We start from the raw sequence: 21960 nt of genomic DNA, 5'->3' as shown, positions 1-21960 counted from the left end.
CCCATTCTCTGCCCAGTCTTAGCAACAAATAACCCTGAGCAAATAAGGAACATCAGGACAAATGCAGATACTAGTGACCACAGTGTTGTTTTAGCAAGACTGAGTACTTTAACATCCAGATCCACAAAAATTAATGCAGAATACATCAATTTAAAAATGCAAATAAAATTTGCTTAACAACTTCCTACTGAACAGTCGCCACTCACTTTACAAAGACTATTCAAGAACAGGTCAGATGTGGCTGTGATTCAAAGAAATAGTAACAACAGCGAATGAGAGAAATCTATGAATAAATTAAAAAATGCGTGCCTCAGCGATACAGATAGCCGTACCGTAGGTGCAACCACAACGGAGGGGTATCTGTTGAGAGGCCAGACAAACACGTGGTTCCTGAAGAGGGGCAGCAGCCTTTTCAGTAGTTGCAAGGGCAACAGTCTGGATGATTGACTGATCTGGCCTTGTAACAATAACCAAAACGGCCTTGTTGTGCTGGTACTGCGAACAGCTGAAAGCAAGGGGAAACTACAGCCGTAATTTTTCCCGAGGGCATGCAGCTTTACCGTATGGTTAAATGTAGATGGCGTCCTCTTGGGTAAAATAGTCCCCCATTCGGATCTCCGGGCAGGGACTACTCAGGAGGACGTCGTTATCAGGAGAAAGAAAACTGGCGTTCTACGGATTGGAGCTTGGAATGTCAGATCCCTTAATTGGGCAGGTAGGTTAGAAAATTTAAAAAGGGAAATTGATAGGTTAAAGTTAGATATAGTGGGAATTAGTGAAGTTCGGTGGCAGGAGGATCAAGACTTTTGGTCAGGCGAATACAGGATCATAAATACAAAATCAAATAGGGGTAATGCAGGAGTAGCTTTAATAAAGAATAGGAAAATAGGAGTGCAGGTAAGCTACTACAAACAGCATAGTGAACGCATTATTGTGGCCAAGATAGACACGAAGCCCACGCCTACTACAGTAGTACAAGTTTATATGCTAACTAGCTCTGCAGATGATGAAGAAAATGAAGAAATGTATGATGAGATAAAAGAAATTATTCAGATAGTGAAGGGAGATGAAAATTTAATAGTCATGGGTGACTGGAATTCGGTAGTAAGAAAAGGGAGAGAAGGAAACGTAGTAGGTGAATATGGATTGGGGCTAAGAAATGAAAGAGGAAGTTGCTTGGTAGAATTTTGCACAGAGCACAACTTAATCATTGCTAACACTTGGTTCAAGAATCATGAAAGAAGGTTATATACATGAAAGAACCCTGGAGATACTGACAGGTTTCAGATAGATTATATAATGGTAAGACAGAGATTTAGGAACCAGGTTTTAAATTGTAAGACATTTCCAGGGGCAGATGTGGACTCTGACCACAATCTGTTGGTTATGAACTGTAGATTAAAACTGAAGAAACTGCAAAAAGGTGGGAATTTAAGGAGATGGGACCTGGATAAACTGACTAAACCAGAGGTTATACAGAGTCATGGAGAGCATAAGGGAACAGTTGACAGGAATGGGGGAAAGAAATACAGTAGAAGAAGAATGGGTAGCTTTGAGGGAAGAAGTAGTGAAGGCAGCAGAGGATCAAGTAGGTAAAAAGACAAGGGCTAGTAGAACTCCTTGGGTAACAGAAGAAATACTGAATTAAATTGATGAAAGGAGAAAATATAAAAATGCAGTAAATGAAGCAGGCAAAAGGAATACAAAAGTCTCAAAAATGATATCGACAGGAAGTGCGAAATGGCTAAGCAGGGATGGCTAGAGGACAAATGTAAGGATGTAGAGGCTTATCTCACTAGGGGTAAGATAGATACTGCCTACAGGAAAATTAAAGAGACCTTTGGCGAAAAGAGAACCACTTGTATGAATATCAAGAGCCCAGATGGAAACCCAGTTCTAAGCAAAGAAGGGAAAGCAGAAAGGTGGAGAGGGTATATAGAGGGTCTATACAAGGGCGATGTACTTGAGGAAAATATTATAGAAATGGAAGAGGATGTAGATGAAGATGAAATGGGAGATATGATACTCCGTGAAGAGTTTGACAGAGCACTGAAAGATCTGAGTCGAAACAAGGTGCAAGGGATCCATGATCCCACAAACATAGATCCTAGTATCCGACGCCTGGGTCGATAGCAGACAGGAGTCGATTGTCGAGCGCTGCAGAAGGCAGTGAGACGAGTGTCAAGTGCGCAGTAGTACTAGAAAGTGTCGAGTCAAGTGAGAAGTAGTGCGGGAAAGACGGGCAAGAATGGTGGTCGAGTAAAATTCACCGGAGTATGACGAGTGATCACGTCCCCCTTATCGTCGTGGGGTTGCCCCTCACTAATACCGATTCGCGAGTGATATGAAACAGAAAGTGACAAGTGCCGAATTACGTGTTTCGCGTCAACCACGTCGGCCAGCAACAACTATGGATTGCAGTGAGGATTGTTGTGAATGTTAACCATCAGCATTGCGTGTAACGAAGTACTGAAAATCAACAACCAATAAAAAGATAACTGTGATCAGATGTGTAAGATGAAGGTAGCAACTGCCTCAGCATTTGTGTGTTAGTAGGAAATATATATATATATATCAGTTTGTACATCGCAACCTTTGTGGTCCTTAATAATAGACAAACTTTCTATCATTTCCACTATTCAATCTCAGAACAGCCGCACTCGGTTGAAATACCCCCGAAACCAGCAGAAAAACCGGTAGCCTTTCTTCCATTAAGCACACGGTCATATAATCATGATAATTAACTGTTTGGTGGCTTCATAAATTACACAAAAACCCAATAAAAGAATTTAAACGGGGGTGTTTAATCTTGGCTCCCGTGAAAAGAGCAGTTGCAATCTTTGGATCCGAACAATGGTTTATTGACTTCAATTTTTCGTTTCAGTGGAATGAGATTTGCAATTATCGGACAATTTTAGTGCAAGAGCAATCCGGTATTGTCGTTACCGTGACAAAAATTATAGTATTCCAACTAGAAACAATGTAATGTAACGTATGTATGGCGAAATTAGAAATCGCGGGAACGAAGCACATTATTTAGACAATACAGTGCAAAAGTGACTGAGAAACAGTAAACAGTTTGTTTTTACGAGTTGAAATGACAAGAGAAGTGTTTATAAATAATGTATTGAAGTATGGACACGAAAACCTGCGTGAATTACTATAAAATTCATACGCTTAAGAAAATGAGCGTTTGTGCATAATCGCGAAGAAACCAACCAAAATTCCGTTACGAAAATATCAGGAGAATGTTTTCAAGTGACTTTGTATCCGAAATTATCTTTTGAACGGTGTAAATCGCTCCAATTTGATGTGAACCCACAATCTGTTACTGCGTTTGCGAGTGTTGACTGCGGCGTAATTGTTGGATGACGTCACACAGACTGTGAGCGGCTAGCCAAGGAATCTGAGGCAGTGAAGATGTACCACACTGACGGGTGACTACCGCGGAGCCAAATGGATGCAGTAGAGACAACGACGACGCGGAGTTCGACATCTAGTGGCGAACCCCCGAAGTAAACGACGCCTGCGCCATCTACCTGCCTATCAACAAAATACGTGACTGCAGCTCCATCCTGTCACCAACCACCAAACTACGAGACTGCGTCAGCGTGATTCGCCGCGAGCTTCGCTTTGCACACGGCACCACACACCAGATACAGCAACGCATCGCCTGACAGCCGCCGCGGCGGAGGTGCCAACGCCAACACGACTTGTAGCGCGACTTCAAACGTCAAAACATCGCGACTTCGACGAGCGTCGAGGGGTGAGTGAAGACGATTTGCTGACGCGAGACTAATTAATATTGCACTATCTTCAGAGCGCGGAAGAAACTTAAAATTAAATTTGTCAATTGCAGAAAATATAAAAACAATATTTTTTTAAACATTTCTTTGCGAATTTGCTCTGAAGCATGGTATGCTAATATGCATGTGTTTTCATGCTGTACAGCACAGAATAGTGTCTCATTTGCATTATTTATTGCAAACTACATGTTTATATGTCTTCTAAGTTATGTGTATGTTACTTCGAGATTTTGTGTATAAATGCAGTCATTGATGTTTGATGTGGATAGGCTTCTGTAATTTATGGTGTTCAATGGCAAGAAATCTGTTGGAGAAGGAGATTTTCAGATAGTTTTACTATTGGTGTTTGTAATAGATATGACCAACTGTCAGAGTCTAGTGGAGAGGAATCTCTAGTAGCTGTAGATGTAGGAAGTATGCAGCAGACCTCAGCAGTTACATTGGCTAGGACAGTTGCAAAGTCTAAGAGAAAGAAGAAGGTTCTGCTGTTAGGTAGTTCTCATGGTAGAGGTGTAGGCCAGCAGTTGCAGGAAGTTTTGGGGAGTGAGTACCAGGTCACCAGCATTGTGAAGCCTAATGCAGGGTTGGCTCAGGTGACTTTTAACATAGGGGGGTTATGTAGGGATTTTACAAAAGAGGATCAGGTAGTGATTGTGGGTGGGGCTGGTAATAGTATTGATAGGGATGGGGAGTATAACATAGATGGTGACCTGGAAAAGATAGCCACTCAGACTGGCAACACGAACGTGCATTTCGTGGAACTGTTTCAGCGTCACGATTGGCCTCATCTTAATACAGCCGTCAGGCGTAATAACATGAGACTTGGGTGTGCGCTGATGACAGAAGGCATGAGTCACATTTCAGTGGTGTCGGTGGAGTCTTATCAGCAGGACGGGTTTCACTAGACATGGCCTGCACCTCAACAGGTATGGAAAGGGGAGGTTGGCAAAGCTTATAGGTGACAGCATAGGTGGGGGTGGTGGGATCACTCGTGGGAAAATTCCGGTAGTTGTGGGTGTTAGAGCTGTACCATTTTTAGATTGAAGTCAGCTGACAGGTATTCCTGCTTAAGGGAAGTCTCTCTAACAAAGAAACCACTTTCGACAAAGCTTAGGTATCCGATTAACGAGGGAATTAGTATATTTCATCAAAACATACAAGGCATTAGAGATAAAGTTAGTGAACTGCTTATAGATGTTGACTCTGAAATTATTGGTATATCTGAACACTTCTTAAATAAGGAGATAATTCAGAGGCTTCCTTTACCAGGATACAGGTTGGCTGGCAGCTTTTCTAGGAGCTCTTTGCGGTGTGGGGGAGTAGCCATGTATGTGAAAAATGGTATCCCATTTGAGTCAATTGATGTTTCAAAGTACTGCACTGAAAAGGTGTTTGAATGTTGTGCAGGTGTGGTTAAATTTAGTGGAGCTAAACTTCTTACTGTTGTTATTTATAGATCCACAAACTCCGATTTCACAACATTTTTGCTAAAGCTAGAGGAGGTTCTTGGTTCACTTTATAGGAAATACAAAAAGTTAGCTATATGTGGTGACTTCAATATAAATTGTATAAGTGACTGTGCAAGGAAAAGGATGCTGGTAGACCTCCTTAATTCATATAATCTTATGCAAACCGTATTCTTTCCAACGAGAGTGCAAGGGAACAGTAGAACAACCATAGACAATATTTTTGTTCATTCGTCATTACTAGAAGGGCATTCTGTTAGCAAAATGGTGAATGGCCTTTCAGATCATGATGCGCAAATTTTAAGTCTAAAAGATGTTTGTGCTGCAACACATGTTAAATATAGTTACCAACTTTTTAGGAAAGCTGATCCAGTTGCTGTAGAGACTTTTGTACACCTTATCAAGGAACAAGAGTGGCAAGATGTTTATAGTGCTGATACAGTAGACGATAAATATAATGCTTTCCTCAAGACTTTTCTCGTGCTCTTTGAAATTTGCTTTCCGTTAGAACGTTCAAAACAGGGTACTAGCACAAACAGGCAGCCTGGGTGGCTGACTAAAGGTATAAGAATATCTTGTAGAACAAAGTGGCAGTTATATCAAAACGTTAGAAACAGTCACAATCTAAACGCAGTAGCCCATTAGAAACAGTATTGTAAGGTGCTTAAAAAAGTTATTAGGAAGGCAAAAGTATGTGGTATGCAGACAGAATAGCTAAGTCTCAGGATAAAATTTAACCATATGGTCAGTCTTAAAGGAAGTGGCTGGTCTGCAGAGACAGGTCGAGGATATAGAATCAGTGCGTAGTGGGAATGTCCGTGTTACTGATAAGTCGCATATATGTACAGAATTTAATAATCACTTTCTGAATATAGCAGGTGAACTAAATAGAAACCTAGTCCCAACAGGGAATCATATAGCGCTCGTAGAAAAAAGTGTTCCGAGACTGTTACCTGAAATGCTTCTCCATGATACTGACAAGAGGGAGATTGAGTTAATAATTAAATCACTAAAGACCAAGAACTCTCATGGATATGACGGGGTATCTAGCAGAATATTGAAGTATTGTTCCATGTATGTTAGCCCAGTACTTAGCCATATCTGTAACTTTTCCTTAAGGACTGGTCGTTTTCCTGACCGATTAAAGTACTCGGTAGTGAAGCCACTTTATAAAAAGGGAGACAGGGATAATGTTGACAATTATAGACCTATTTCTATGCCATCGGTGTTTGCTAAAGTTATCGAGAGGGTTGTATATACAAGGTTACTGCAGCATTTAAATTCACATAATTTGCTGTCAAATGTACAGTTTGGTTTTAGAAATGGCTTTTGGTTTTAGAAATGGCTTAACAACTGAAAATGCTATAGTCTCTTTTTTCTGTGAGGTTTTGGACGGATTAAATAAAAGGTTGCGAACGTTAGGTGTTTTCTTTGATTTAACGAAGGCTTTTGACTGTGTTGACGACAAAATATTACTGCAGAAGTTGGAACATTATGGAGTAAGGGGAGTAGCTTACAATTGGTTCGCCTCTTACTTTAAGAACAGAAAGCAGAAGGTAATTCTCCGCAATATTGAGAGTGGTAATGATGTTCAGTCCCAATGGGGCACTGTTAAATGGGGCGTTCCACAAGGATCGGTGCTGGGGCCACTGCTGTTTCTTATTTCTATAAATGATATGCCTTCTAGTATTACAGGTGATTCAAAAATATTTCTCTTTGCTGATGACACCAGCTTGGTAGTGAAGGATCTTGTGTGTAGTAATGAAACATCATCAAATAATGTAGTTCATGAAATAAGTTCGTGGCTTGTGGCAAATAATTTGATGCTAAATCACAGTAAGACTCAGTTTTTACAGTTTCTAACTCACAATTCAACAAGAACTGATATTTTAATCAGACAGAATGGGCATGTTATAAGCGAGACGGAACAGTTCAAGTTCCTAGGCGTACGGATAGATAGTAAGCTGTTGTGGAAAGCCCATGTTCAGGATCTTGTTCAGAAACTAAATGCCGCTTTATTTACCATTACAACAATATCTGAAATAAGTGACATTTCAACACGGAAAGTAGTCTACTTCTCATATTTTCATATGCTTATGTCATATGGTATTATTTTTTGGGGTAATTCTTCTGATTCAAAAAGGGTATTTTTGGCTCAAAAACGGGCTGTTCGAGCTATGTGTGGTGTAAGTTCGAAAACCTCTTGTCGACCCCTATTCAATAGTCTGGGAATTTTGACATTGCCCTCACAGTATATATTTTCTTTAATGTCGTTTGTTGTTAGCAATATTAGCTTATTCCCAAGAGTTAGCAGCTTTCACTCAGTTAATACTAGGCAGAAATCAAATCTGCATGTGGAATGCACTTCCTTGACTCTTGTGCAGAAAGGAGTGCAGTATTCTGCTGCATCCATTTTCAATAAGCTACCACAAGAACTCAAAAATCTTAGCAGTAGCCCAAACGCTTTTAAGTCTAAACTGAAGAGTTTCCTCATGGCTCACTCCTTCTATTCTGTCGAGGAGCTCCTGGAAGAGCTAAAAAAATTAAGCAAATTCCAGTGTTACATTCTTGATTTTCTTTATTTAAACTATCGACGTGTCGCCTGAATATGTTTCTTATATTTCATTTTATCTGTTTCTACAATCTACAACTGAATATGTTTCTTATATTTCATTTTATCTGTTTCTACAATCGTGTTATAATTTCATGTATTGACTCGTTCCATGACCATGGAGACTTCTCCTTAATGTGGTCCCACGGAACAATAAATAAATAAATGGAGAGGTCTACGTTGCCAGTCTGGGTTAACCGAATACAGTGAAGGATTATTTCGTTATTAGCTTATTAATGAGTGTTTGGGTTACTAGGAGGTTATTTTTATTTTATTTTATTTTTTTTTCTTATCTGTGCATAGTGAATAGTTGAGAATGGATCCTGAATTGAAAGAGAAGGTTGTGGAGGAGGTAGTTAGAAAAATGGAGATAGGGCAGGAGGACAAGGATGAGTCAGGAATTGGTAGTAGTGGAATGTTAGTGGACAGCCCATTGGGTCATTCAACCGGTTACCCTGAGACACCAGTAAAACTAATTAGAAAGGAACTCAGTCGAGAGGATGGAGAATCGCAGTCAGTAATACTTAAGGTGCTCCAAGGAATCGACAAGCATATGGGAGAGATGCTCCAAGAAATCAACAAGCGAATAGAAGGGATGTCCAAAGGAAGTGAAGAAACCAACAAACGTATAGAAGAAATATCCAAAGGAAATGAAGAAATCAAGAAAGAGAATAAAGACATCAAGAAAAGTATAGCACAGATGTTCCAAGAAAACCAAGAAAGCTTAAGGAAAGGACTGCAGGAATTCCAGGAACAGATGAGAATAACTCTTCAGGAGAGAGATGACGAGCTACAGGTGAAGGTAGATCAACTCCGAGAAGAGATGAATGATATGAAGTCAGAGATAATTGGAAAAGCTGAGGGAGATGTTGAGGGTGTCAAAACTGAATTAGAAGGGAGACTGCAGAAAATGGAAACACAACAACACCAGCAGATTAAAGACGTGGTACAAGTACAGCAGCAGTGCCAAGTCAATATTGGTAAATTGGGAAATAGACAAGTGAAATTGGACGAGGCTGTGGAGCATATCGTCACAAATGAGATCAAACAGCTGCAGGAGGGAGTCCAACAGCTAGAAACTGAAACCGAAGAGATTGATAGGAAGATAAATAGTGCCACCTTAACAGTAGGAGAGGGCAAGCTCATTACATTAGTAAATGCTGATAATAGGTATACCCAGACCAACATGGGACAAAAATATAAACCCAAAGGGGCATTGCACCCAATGATATTTACTAAGTGGTTACGAGGAGTTTTCCCAGCACACTTACAAGATGCAGATAAAATTCAGTTCGCAATAGACAGAATGGAAGGTGAAGCTTTCACCTGGGGAGTTAGGAAGAAACAAGACGTTACCAGCTACAGTCAATTTGAGGAAGAGTTTTTAAAGAAATACTGGTCCAAAAGTTACCGGTGTGCAACACTCTAAGATTTACTGCATCACAAGTCCCTTAATATATGTAGAGGTACCTTGAGAGAATTTGCTGAGCATCTATGGGATTTGAATGAAACATTGGAGCAGCCGTTGAATGACGACATAATGATATCAGCAATTAAAAGGAGGTTAAGTCGTAGAATGCAAGAAAACTTATCTGGAAGCCTGATTAAAGATAAAGATACTTTAATGGAAGTATTGGAGCAATTAGAAACTATTCATGCACAGGAAAACAATCAGATGCGTGATCAGAACCCAGATGGAAATAATTACCATCAAAGTCATTTTAATGACCCACCAAATTACAGAGGTAGAGGTGGGGGTAATGGACATAGGAACCATGGCAATGGTCGGCAGTTTTACCACAATCATAGGAGAGATGATAATGACAGGAATTATGAGAGGGGAGAAGATATACAAATGGTTCATGAGATACGAATTGAAGAAAGTTAGGTGTAGGGAGCCAGCAACTCTTTTGCTGGTATACCAAGTGGGGACTGGTACACTCCCAGCTGGGTGAGACTTTATTTCTCATTTCAAGTTTCACTCCTCTACCATCTTTCTCTATCCTTAGGTTAATAAAGTTAGTGTGTAGTAGTTAGGATTGGTGGTGGTCATCAAAGTAATTCAGTCAGGACCCATGTAGCAGATTTATAGTTGACTTAAAATAAGGATAGGCCTAAGTAGTTACTGTTGGTGTAGTGTGTGAGATATCAGAGAATCGATAAGTTAAAAATCAGTTTAGTGTCAGTACATTACAAAACTAATAGTGCCAGAAGTAATAACAGGAGAACCAGATCAGAAATTTAATGTTTATAAAATGTGGTGGGAAGCTAATTGGTCAAACAAGAGTTTGTGTAATCTTACAGAGTTGTTTTATGAGGCATAAAAAGGTCAAGCAATTGTAAGAGAATTGAAGTAATGTATCAGCTTGTAAGTATATGAACATATAAAGAAACAAATGCATGAGGAGATAGTTGTTCGAATAAATGATGTGAAATACGATGAACGGAGAGGCCAAGGAGCCTGGATACTACTCCAGGCTCCTTGGCCTCTCCGTTCATCGTATATATATATATATATATATATATATATATATATATAGTAGTAGCCACCAGAAAGATCGCGGGAGGCGCACATTGGCACGGCGCGTCACGGACAGTAGTTGCCGCAAGTAGAGTCCCGTCCACCAGAGGGCACCCGAGAATTCGGACGCGACCTCTGCTGGCGTAACAACAAGAACAACAACAACAACTCCGGCAGCACGGGCCGTGCCCAGTCAGTTAACATCGGGCATGCCTAGGACACAGTCCCGGTCTACGCTACGTGAAGTGCGATGTAACGTGAACAGTGTTACTACATATATATTTGCAGTTGAAGTTGGTGTTAAGTTGAGGGAGTTAGGTGTAATGAAGTGTATTGAGTATGAGATGTTTGAAGTATATGGAGGATTGATGTAGGTTGAAAATATATATTTATTTGCAGTTGAAGTTGCTGTTAATTTGAGGGAGTTATGTGTAATGAAATGTATTGAGTATGAGATGTTTGAAGTATTGAAGTATGTCATTTAGCACATGAGCAGTATCCGTTCGCAAGTTGTTTGTAGGTATACATGTTGATCTGAGGTATGCTGATAAAACGGAAAGTGTAACTTATGAGTAATGAGTAATTCATGTATCCAATTAGCTATCAGAGTCAGTTGTGGTTATACTTAGGCCAAGCTTTAGAAGCAGTATTCTGGCACGTAATAAATAATAAATATCCGTATAGCAGATTTGGATTAATGTCAATATAACAGTACATATTACACCTCTCATCTGAGCATTAGTGATAACAATTCACACATGGCAGTATAAATGTTTGGCAAAATGAAATGATCAGCAATTTAAAGTTTTTTATTGGATGACCACATTAGTTATAGTGATGCAAATAGTTAGGTAGACACATTTAGTGCAATAATGGAGCATTTAATACTATTTAATCTGTAGAGGTATGAGGGATTGTAAAATAATTGCATAAGTCAAGGTGTAAATGCTATATTTTGTTTTGATATACAATTTTGCTTGTGTTAAAGACTCAAATGAATAACTTGTGAATTTCTTCCTTAACTTTCGCATGTGTGGCCAAGTGAGTTATAAGTTAGGATGATAGTAGTATGGACGGCAGGAACCCCACTCAAAAGACGGCATACCGAAGGGGTAGCTGGCATTCAATAAATTTGTTTTTTTGTCTCTGCTGTAGCGAGTAATAACAGATAACGTAGTTAATGGCTTGTACAAACCTTTGAAAGTGAAGATTTTTGGTAATTGAATGTAAGACAAAGTTTTATAAAAGTATTTACCATGCTGTGTTAATTAAGATAGATTGATTTTGTATTATGTTTCTGTAGGGGCAGTTTGCTACTGGAGTCAATAGGTTATTATTTGTGATTTGATGTAACTCTCAGTATGTGAACCAGAACTTATGTTCCTCATTTTCATTTATATGCTATGTGATAATTTCTTCCTATTATTCTTTTTTGCCTGTAGCTACAAAGAAGGTTTTTAGGGCAGGGATGTAAGGAATCCATGATCCCACGAACATAGATCCTAGTATCCGATGCCTGGGTCGATAGCAAATAGGAGTCGATTGTCGAGCGCTGCAGAAGGCGGTGAGACGAGTGTCGAGTGCACAGTAGTACTAGAAAGTGTCGAGTGAGAAGTAGTGCGGGAAAGACGGGCAAGAATGGTGGTCGAGTAAATTCACCGGAGTATGACGAGTGAGCACGTCCCCCTGTTCGTCGTGGGGTTGCCCCTCACTAATACCGATTCGCGAGTGATATGAAACAGAAAGTGACAAGTGCCGAATTATGTGTTTCGCGTCAACCACGTCGGCCAGCAACAACCATGGATTGCAGTGAGGATTGTTGTGAATGTTAACCATCAGCATTGCGTGTAACGAAGTACTGATTTCAACAACCAATAAAAAGATATAACTGTGATCAGATGTGTAAGATGAAGGTAGCAACTGCCTCAGCATTTGTGTGTTATATATATATATATATATATATATATATATATATATATATATATATATATATATATATATATATATATATATATATCTAATGATGAGACTTACCAAACAAAAGCGCTGGCAGGTCGATAGACACACAAACAAACACAAATATACACACAAAATTCAAGCTTTCGCAACAAACTGTTGCCTCATCAGGAAAGAGGGGAAATATATCTTTTAGATATATTTTTCCACGTGGAATGTTTCCCTTTCAGTTTGTACATCGCAACCTTTGTGGTCCTTAATAATAGACAAAGTTTCTATCATTTCCACTATTCAATCTCAGAACAGCCGCACTCGGTTGAAATACCCCCGAAACCAGCAGAAAAACCGGTAGCCTTTCTTCCATTAAGCACACGGTCATATAATCATGATAATTAACTGTTTGGCAGCTTTGATAAATTACACAAAAACCCAATAAAAGAATTTAAAAAGGGGGTGTTTCAAAGGCCCCGGGAGTAGACAACATTCCATTAGAACTATTGACGGCCTTGGGAGAGCCAGTCCTGACGAAACTACCATCTGGTGAGCAAGGTGTATGTGACAGGCGAAATACCCTCAGACTTCAAGAAGAATATAATAATTCCAATCCCAAAGAAAGCAGGTGTTGACAGATGTGAAAATTACCAAACAATCAGTTTAATAAGCCACAGCTGCAAAATACTAATGCGAATTCTTTACAGACAAACGGAAAAACTAGTAGAAGCCGACCTCGGGGAAGATCAGTTTGGATTCCGTAGAAATATTGGAACACATGAGGCAATACTGACCGTACGACTTATCTTAGAAGTTAGATTAAGAAAAGGCAAACCTACGTTTCTAGCATTTGTAGACTTAGAGAAAGCGTTTGACAATGTTGACTGGAATACTCTTTTTCAAATTCTGAAGGCGGCAGGGGTAAAATACAGGGAGTGAACGGCTATTTACAATTTGTACAGATGGCAGTTATAAGTGTCGAGGGACATGAAAGGGAAGGAGTGGTTGGAAAGGGAGTAAGACAGGGTTGTAGCCTATCCCCGATGTTATTCAATCTTTATATTTAGCAAGCAGTAAAGGAAACAAAAGAAAAATTCGGAGTTGGTATTAAAATCCATGGAGAGGTAATAAAAACTTTGAGGTTTGCCGATGACATTGTAATTCTGTCAGAGACAGCAAAGGACTTGGAAGAGCAGTTGAACGGAATGGACAGTGTCTTGAAAGGAGGATATAAGATGAACATCGACAAAAGCAAAACGACAATAATGGACTGTAGTCAAATTAAATCGGGCAATGCTGAGGGAATTAGATTAGGAAATGAGACACTTAAAGTAGTAAAGGAGTTTTGCTATTTGGGGAGAAAAATAACTGATGATGGTCGAAGTAGAGAGGATATAAAATCTAGACTGGCAATGGCAAGGAAAGCGTTTCTGAAGAAGAGAAATTTGTTAACATCGAATATAGATTTCAATGTCAGGAAGTCATTTCTGAAAGTATTTGTATGGAGTGTGGCCATGTATGGAAGTGAAACATGGACGATAAATAGTTTGGACAAGAAGAGAATAGAAGGTTTCAAAATGTGGTGCTACAGAAGAATGCTGAAGATTAGATGGGTAGATCACATAACTAATGAGGAGGTATTGAATAGGATTGGGGAGAAGAGAAGTTTGTGGCACAACTTGACTAGAAGAAGGGATCGGTTGGTAGGACATGTTCTGAGGCATCAAGGGATCACCAATTTAGTATTGGAGGGCAGCGTGGAAGGTAAAAATCATAGAGGGAGACCAAGAGATGAATACACTAAGCAGATTCAAAAGGATGTAGGTTGCAGTAGGTACTGGGAGATGAAGGAGCTTGCACAGGATAGAGTAGCATGGAGAGCTGCATCAAACCAGTCTCAGGACTGTAGACCACAACAACAAACTGCTACTCATGATACAGAGAAAGAACAGAGTTACAGACAGCCAAAATGAAAAGACTACAATACATTTAAGATTTTTGTCAAAAAGCCTGCTTCAAAAGTAGAGAACACACACACACTCACACAACTCACATACACATGACCACTGTCTCTGGTCGCTGTGGCTGGACAGTACACAACAACTGCACCTGATGGCAGCAGCAATCTGGTGTAGGTGGTGGGGTAAGGAGGAGGTATTGGGCCGGGAGGGGAAGGGATAATGGGTAGGGGTATGGGAAGGAGTAATGCTGCTTGTGGGAGCATGCAGGGCCACAGGCAGGACAGAGTAAGGCTGCTACGTGTAGTCAAGTGTTTTGTTTTGGGGGAAGTGGTTTGGGGGGGGGGGGGTAGAGAAGGGGAAAAAGACTAGTGGGTGGATTGACAGAAAAGAAGACTGTGTAATACTAGTATGGATGCAGCAAAGGGGATAGGTAGGCGGACAACGGGAACTAGCGAATTTTGAGGTCAGGAAGAGTTACAGGAACATAGCACATATTGCAGGTAGAGTTCTCACCCGCACAATTCGGAAAAGCTGGTGTTGTTGGAAGTATTCAGATTGTGCAGACTGTGAAGCAGTCACTGAAGTGAAACACACTGTGTTGGGCAGCATGTCAGCAACTGGATGGTCCTGCTGTCTCTCGGCCATAGTTTTTCGTGACCGTTCACCCAGACAGACACCTTGTTGGTCGTAATGTCCACATTGAAAGCAGGACAGTGGTAGCAGCTTAGTTTGTAGATCATGTGACTGCTTTTACAGCTAGCCCTGCATTTGGTGGAATAGGAGATGACCGTGACCTGACTGGATTAGGTAGTGTTGGGAAGATGTATTGGACAGGTCCTGCATATGGCTGTTGCAGGGCATAAACCATGAGGCAAGGGGTTGGGAACAGTGGTGGAGTAGTGATATGCAAGGATATTATGTAGATTTGTTGGGTGGTGGAATGCTGTTGCGTGAGTGGTGGGAAGGATAGTGGGTAGGATATTCCTTATTTCATGGCATTATGAGAGGTACTCAAAACCCTGGCAGAGAATGTTCTGGATGGTTCCGAGTAACAATCATGCTGGAAAAAAGAAATTAAAATATTCATTCAACTTCCATTACCAAACACTGTGACATCCCAACCACCTGACTGAAGGAAACAAATCCTGCCCAATGATGCCATATGGAGTCAGCCCAAATTTCCCTCCAAAAACAAAAAAAATATCAAAATTTCTTATAAATATATATTATTCCTATCATTGTGTAGGGAAATGCGCAAAAAAATATTTTTTCCCACAAGTAAATAAAAGTTGGGCTGGAAAGGGTTAAATTATACAAAATCAAACTGTTAATGCCGTTAATTCAAAATAAAGTTGGTCTGACCCTCCATTTAAGGACGAAGCTCTACATTTCAGATTATAAGTAAATTAAATACAGCACCAGTGGGTACCTGAGACATTTATTTATTTCTTCACTTTTGAGAGAAGGTAGTTATTTTCTCATTTGTATTGCAAATATGGAAACGAAAAAATAAAAAATAAAATTACCGTAGAGCTCTTTCAGTAATGTTTCCACAGTGCTGAAATCCTTCGTATATGAGACGACTGTAATCTTCAAAAACATTCTGTCTTGCTGTGCCTGTAATGGCATCATGATGTTGCATGATGCCCAGTGCTTCACGCAGATTACTCAATTGCTCTTCATATTCTTCTTCCACATCTGCCAGTGCATATAATTGCTTGCAGACCTATAATGGATACAATAAATTCTTCTAGCTAATGACAGTGGAATACACAACACTGGCATACTAGAAAAAAGCAAAGTAACTACTCTGACAAATGGTGTAGTCATACTTCTTTTAATAACATATGAATGAAACATTTAGAATGCAAACATTTGTTAAGTTCCCTTCATGTCGCTATTACTGTGACTCATGAGGTGATTGTACAAATCACGGAGTAACTTCTACAGCATCAGTATCAACAGCTGCAATATTTGAGTACTTGCACAATGAATTAGTTTACTTATTAATTCTATTACATGCTTTTGAGTGCAAGCAAACATCTGATTAACTTCTGTCTCTGAGCATTAGTGCTTTATTCAGAAATTCCTTGTTTCTTTCTGTGTATATAATAAATAAGCTTAGGTGTAAGAATTTATACTGTTACTTCTTGCTGTCATAAATGTCAGTACCTACAGATTTGAACAATGGCAACTGCTGAAAACCTGATTCAATAGGGCCCAGCTTTTGTGGTACAGTGAATCAGCAGCCCAACTTACAACAGTAGAAGTACTTGGGTTTCACAAAAAATTTACTTTGTTTACTGTATTATTTAAAGCAAGTTCTCCAATTCTCTCACATGCCTAATTAGTTCTAACTAAAAATACAAGCTGGATAGGAACCGTTTTTGTTGTATGCGGACTCAAAGGGAGTCAGCTGCTGTCTGTGAACAGTTTGAAGCTGAGTCACCAACGGGTTCAGCTGCTGTCAGGGTTCTGTAATGATAACTGTGCCATTCCAGATACCTCTCATGATTCTTGAGCTTTCTGATGTGTTATCTTTAGCTACAGACTGTGATGGTGTCATTTCGTCTGGCCAGGTGCAGACTATTGTTTATGATGGAATAATCAGTATCATTACAAAATATAAAAAATCTGTATATTCAGAAAATTAAGAATAATTTCTGCAGAGACAGAGATGCACATCTCACAGATGAAATTGAAATTCGTGCCCTGATTGGAATTATTTTACTTATTGGTTCTCGACATTGCACTAGAACAAGTACTAAAAAAATATGGGATAACTCCAAAGGATGTGGAATTGAAGCTTGCTATTTATCAATGAGCAAGCATAGATTTCGTTTTCTGATGCGTTGCCTCCGCTTTTATGACTACAGTACGAGAGCACGCAGAAGAAATCAGACAAGCTGGCGCCAATTCGTACCTTATGGAAAACTTAATAAAGAATGACAAACTGCCTATTGGCTTATGTCTCGGGTTCTTCGGCCGACATTCATCTAATGATTTTTCTGACATTTCGCCAGCACGAGTGGCTGGCATTGTCAAAGCTTCACCCTCCATTGCCGGTGGTGAACTGGAGCCGAGCTCGCGGCCGCAGACTATATGTACCTGGCGCGCCAACGTCCGAGGGCTTCTCCGCGGTCATTTCCGGTGCAGTTCTCCTCTTGCTACCTGCGACGGTCATTCACTGCAGTACGGGAAGCCAGGATCTGTTGACCTTAAGGCTTTCCTCTTTCTTGTTGAAACTGTTCGCGTGTTTTTGTATTTCTACAGCTTCTCTAAACAAGCGCGTGTGATAGTGCTTCTCTACAGCCAGAACTTCCGTGTCGGCGAATTTTTATTACGTGGTCGGTCTCATTCAGTGCGTGCTCTGCCACGGCCGATTTCTCCACCTGCCCCAACCTGCAATGTCGCTTATGCTCTTTGATCCTGGTGTTAATGGATTGTCCAGTCATTCCGACAAACTTTTCCGCATATGCATGGTGTATGGTATATTCCCGACATTGCAAGTGGGTCTCTTTTCTCCTTCGCCGATCTAAGACACTCTTTGATCTTCCTTGTCGGTTTGAAAATCGTCTTTACGCCATGTTTGTGCAATATACGGCCGATTCTGTCCGTCACTCTGGGAATGTATGGCAGAAAGGCCGTACCCGACATTTCTTTTTCTGGTTCCTTACTTCGCCGAGTGTTTGGCTCTGTTACACTTCTAATGTAATTTGTGGAGTACCCATTGCTCCTCAGAACAGTTTCCAGGTGTTGCATTTCTCGTTTGAGGTGTTGAGGTTCACATATTCGTCCTGCTCTCGTTACGAGCGTACTAATCATGCCTCTTTTCTGGCTCGGGTGGGGGTTTGACAGTTTGTGCAGGTATCGGTCCGTGTGTGTCGGTTCTGAGGAAACCGTATACCATGCACATGCGGAAAAGTTTATGTCGGAATGACTGGACAATCCATTAACACCAGGATCAAAGAGCATAAGCGACATTGCAGGTTGGGGCAGGTGGAGAAATCGGCCGTGGCAGAGCACGCACTGAATGAGACCGACCACGTAATCAAATTCGCCGACACTGAAGTTCTGGCTGTAGAGAAGCACTATCACACACGCTTGTTTAGAGAAGCTGTATAAATACAAAAACACGCGAACAGTTTCAACAAGAAAGAGGAAAGCCTTAAGGTAAACGGATCCTGGCTTCCCGTATTGCAGTGAACGACCGTCGCAGGTAGCAAGAGCAGAACTGCACCGGAAATGACTGTGAAGCCCTTGGACGTTGGCGCGCCAGGTACATATAGTCTGCGGCCGCGAGCTCGGCTCCAGTTCACCACCGGCAATGGAGGGTGAAGCTTTGACAATGCCAGCCACTCGTGCTGGTGAAATGTCAGAAAAATCATTATCTGAACGTCGGCCGAGGAACCCGAGACAGAAGCCAATAGGCAGTTTGTCAACAAGTGGCCATGAAAGCCATAACAATTTTGTATTAATAAAGATTTTTCAGTGTTATTTCACACCAGGCGAATACCTCACGTCTGATGAACAACTGCTTCCTTTTAGGAGGAAGTGTTCCTTCCGGTAGTTTATTCCAAGCAAACCTGCCAAATATGGAATAGAGGTATTCCCACTTGTAGATTGTAGAATGATGTACACGATGAATCTAGAAGTTTTCTGTGCAAAACAGGAACCAGGGCCTTATTTAGTCAGCAATGCTGGAAAATATGTTGTCCTTCACCTTGCCAAACCAATTGATAGTTCTAATAGCAATATTACTGGTGATAATTGGTTTTCCAGTATTCCTCTGGTGGAAGCATTACTTGAAAAAAATATTACTTATATAGGAACCCTGAAAAAATATAAATAAAAGGGAACTGCCAAAAGAGTTCCTACCAAATAAAAAGAAGCAACTAAATACTTCTGTTTTTGGTTTTCAAAAAAATAAGACTCTTGTTTCCTATACCCAAAGAAAAAAGAAATCCACATTTCTGGTATCTTCAATGCACGAGGATGATTTAATTGATGTATCTGCTGGAGACAAAAGAAAACCCAAAATAGTCACTTTTTGCATTAAGACAAAAGTTGGTGTTGTTATAGTGGATCAGCTTTTTGCAAACTATTCGGTGGTGAGGAACACAAGGAGGTGGCCTGCCGTTATTTTCTTCGATCTTCTGGACTTGTCTGGGATAAACGCACAGTGCATATACTCAGTGAATAATGGCTATAAAGCAGTCAAATGATATGATTCTATAGAATCATTTTGCTGGGAGCTGATTCCACACCAAATACCATGACGTGTCAAAAATACTCGGGTGCTCAATTAGTCAAGACAGTAGTACCAAAATTCAGTAAAAATGAACACCGACCTGCAGGTGCAAGGAGAAGATGCCAGATCTTTGGTAGAGAAGGTTGTGCTCAAAGTGTCTAAATTGGGTATGCCTAGATCACTGTTCCGACGTGTGTAACGACTGTTTTGAATGATTGTATTTTCGTTTATTAACTTTCTCAAATGGAGCTGATACATGGTCAAAATTACATTTGTAAAGTATGTTGTAATTGTTTATTTGTGAATTTCATGTTTTTTTATTTGTACTTATTTTTATACAAACTAAAATTCATAACTAACAGTAAACTATTTTAATGTATATTTCATTTTTTTTGAACTCATATTATGGCAATAATACATATTAATAGAAATAAAAATACATTATATAATCGTATAAAATAGGGAAACTCAGTGGATGACTATTGTCATCTATGTGATCTATTGTGTAACTTTTTTAGGCACGATCACTGGAGGGCTAATGGTAATTAGTTAAAAGTGAAAAAATGAATTTTAAGGATGCAGGTGGGAAAACAAGCAGGGAAATAAAAATATCCCAGCTTGCTTTGCCGAAAGGGTATGCTGTATTTGTTATATACGGGAAAAATATGACCTTTTCAGATAACAAAAGTAAGTTCAAGCCAATTATTAGTAAGTCCTAGAAGCATTCAGAAGAAGGCCTCAGAAATGCTTTCAGTTATAGCAGTTTTCACACAATACTTGAGACAGAAGCTGGCTGAAACGATGAGCAAGAAAATATTGTGCATCAAAAGGAAAATTTAAAATAACCAGCAACAAAATTTTAAGTGTCAAAAGGATTATTCCTATATAATAAAGATGTGCTGGACATCAGTCATGAGTAAGATGGCAACAGTTACTGAGAAAATAGAGAGTACGAATGAGAGGTATCCTGGGTGGAGATTAGTGCCAATGGTGATCATACACATAGCCACACCAAACACAAAAGTATCAGAGAAATATTTGAAGATAAGGGAGACCAAGAGATGAATACACTAAGCAGATTCAGAAGGATGTAGGTTGCAGTAGGTACTGGGAGATGAAAAAGCTTGCACAGGATAGAGTAGCATGGAGAGCTGCATCAAACCAGTCTCAGGACTGAAGACCACAACAACAACAACATGTGTAAATTTCCAAATGAAGTAATAACATTACAACGAAATTTCAGTCTAGCTACTACAAACTGGAAGACGCATATTTTTGTGACATTGTACTAGTCAGTCATCAAATTTAGTGACACTTCATTCTCATTAAAGAAGCAAAAATAAACAGGTCTTTGTGTAGGGAATTTGAAAAGTGAATGATGAAATGCATTTTGTGCATAAAATGCAACTTCTGGTTACACAATAAGTGCATGAAAGTAAATCTGAAATTAATCAGTGATGAATTCCCGTGGACACACTACAGCTGTTTACATCACAAAACAGCTGATCTTTTAAGTGCAGTGGACTCAAAAAGCCAAATTATAAAGCTACTACAAAGTGTTATTCAAACACTAAGCATAGAAATATTGACAATCAAATAGGGAATGATGGATTACTACGTCAAGATCGCGGTGAGTATAGACGTTATAGTAAACAGCTCCGCAAAATTTAGTAGTGTTAATTGATATAAATTGCATAGATTGTGTGTAGTGATTAATAACTGGATTCACTCATTGTGTTTGTGTAAAATAAATACGACAGATTACTCATGTTGTTGTGGCCAGGCACAGTGTGATCCACTAGTAAATGCTCTCTTGAAATTTTTAAATGGTCTAAATGAATCCGTGGAAGATTGCTTCAAACAGGATTTACAGAATGCAAGAAAATATGTCCTCGACATTAAAAAAGTGATAAGTACTTTTGGAAAAAGAAGAAATTCAGAAGAAAGTGTTATTTATAATCTTTTCCCTAATCCTAAAGAAACGATCCATTCAAAACCTCATGAACCTGCTTTAACATTGTTCTCAGCAAATACTAACAAGTGCAGCAAGCTGTTATCATATAGGCCTACTGAACAATTAAATGTTGATAGTGTGATGTTTAATTCTGCCAATGACAAAAACATCAACCTCAACTATGTGAGCTTACAAATAAACCCACAGTGAAAGATTGTAATGTCAATTCAGTGCCAGATAAAAGTGAAATATGTATATTAGGAGATAGCCACGCCAAAGGAGTAGCCAGTATAATGATAGCTATGCAATCTTGCTACAAAATTACAAGTGTTGTGAAATCAGGTGCTCCTCTTGGCGAGATTGTGAAAAACTGTGAACAGTTTACAAAAAAATTCCTCCATCCTGTCATAATAGGTGGTGCAAATGGTGTTTATCGTAATGAA

The 21960-nt window shown here is 39.7% G+C and overlaps 1 protein-coding gene across 1 annotated transcript in view; it reads right to left on the bottom strand.

The window, feature by feature from the left end:
• Window positions 1–21960, bottom strand: part of LOC126240382 (lysosomal alpha-mannosidase-like) — a 293209-nt gene that overhangs the window by 79398 nt on the left and 191851 nt on the right. Inside the window, exon 9 of the mRNA XM_049947921.1 lies at window positions 15839–16038. Within this exon, the coding sequence (XP_049803878.1) occupies window positions 15839–16038 (200 nt within the window). The remainder of the gene's footprint in view (window positions 1–15838; window positions 16039–21960) is intronic.

Source organism: Schistocerca nitens, chromosome 1 (assembly GCF_023898315.1).
Source record: "Schistocerca nitens isolate TAMUIC-IGC-003100 chromosome 1, iqSchNite1.1, whole genome shotgun sequence".
Taxonomy (NCBI): Eukaryota; Metazoa; Arthropoda; class Insecta; order Orthoptera; family Acrididae; genus Schistocerca; species Schistocerca nitens.
This window is presented reverse-complemented; position numbering and strand designations above follow the sequence as displayed.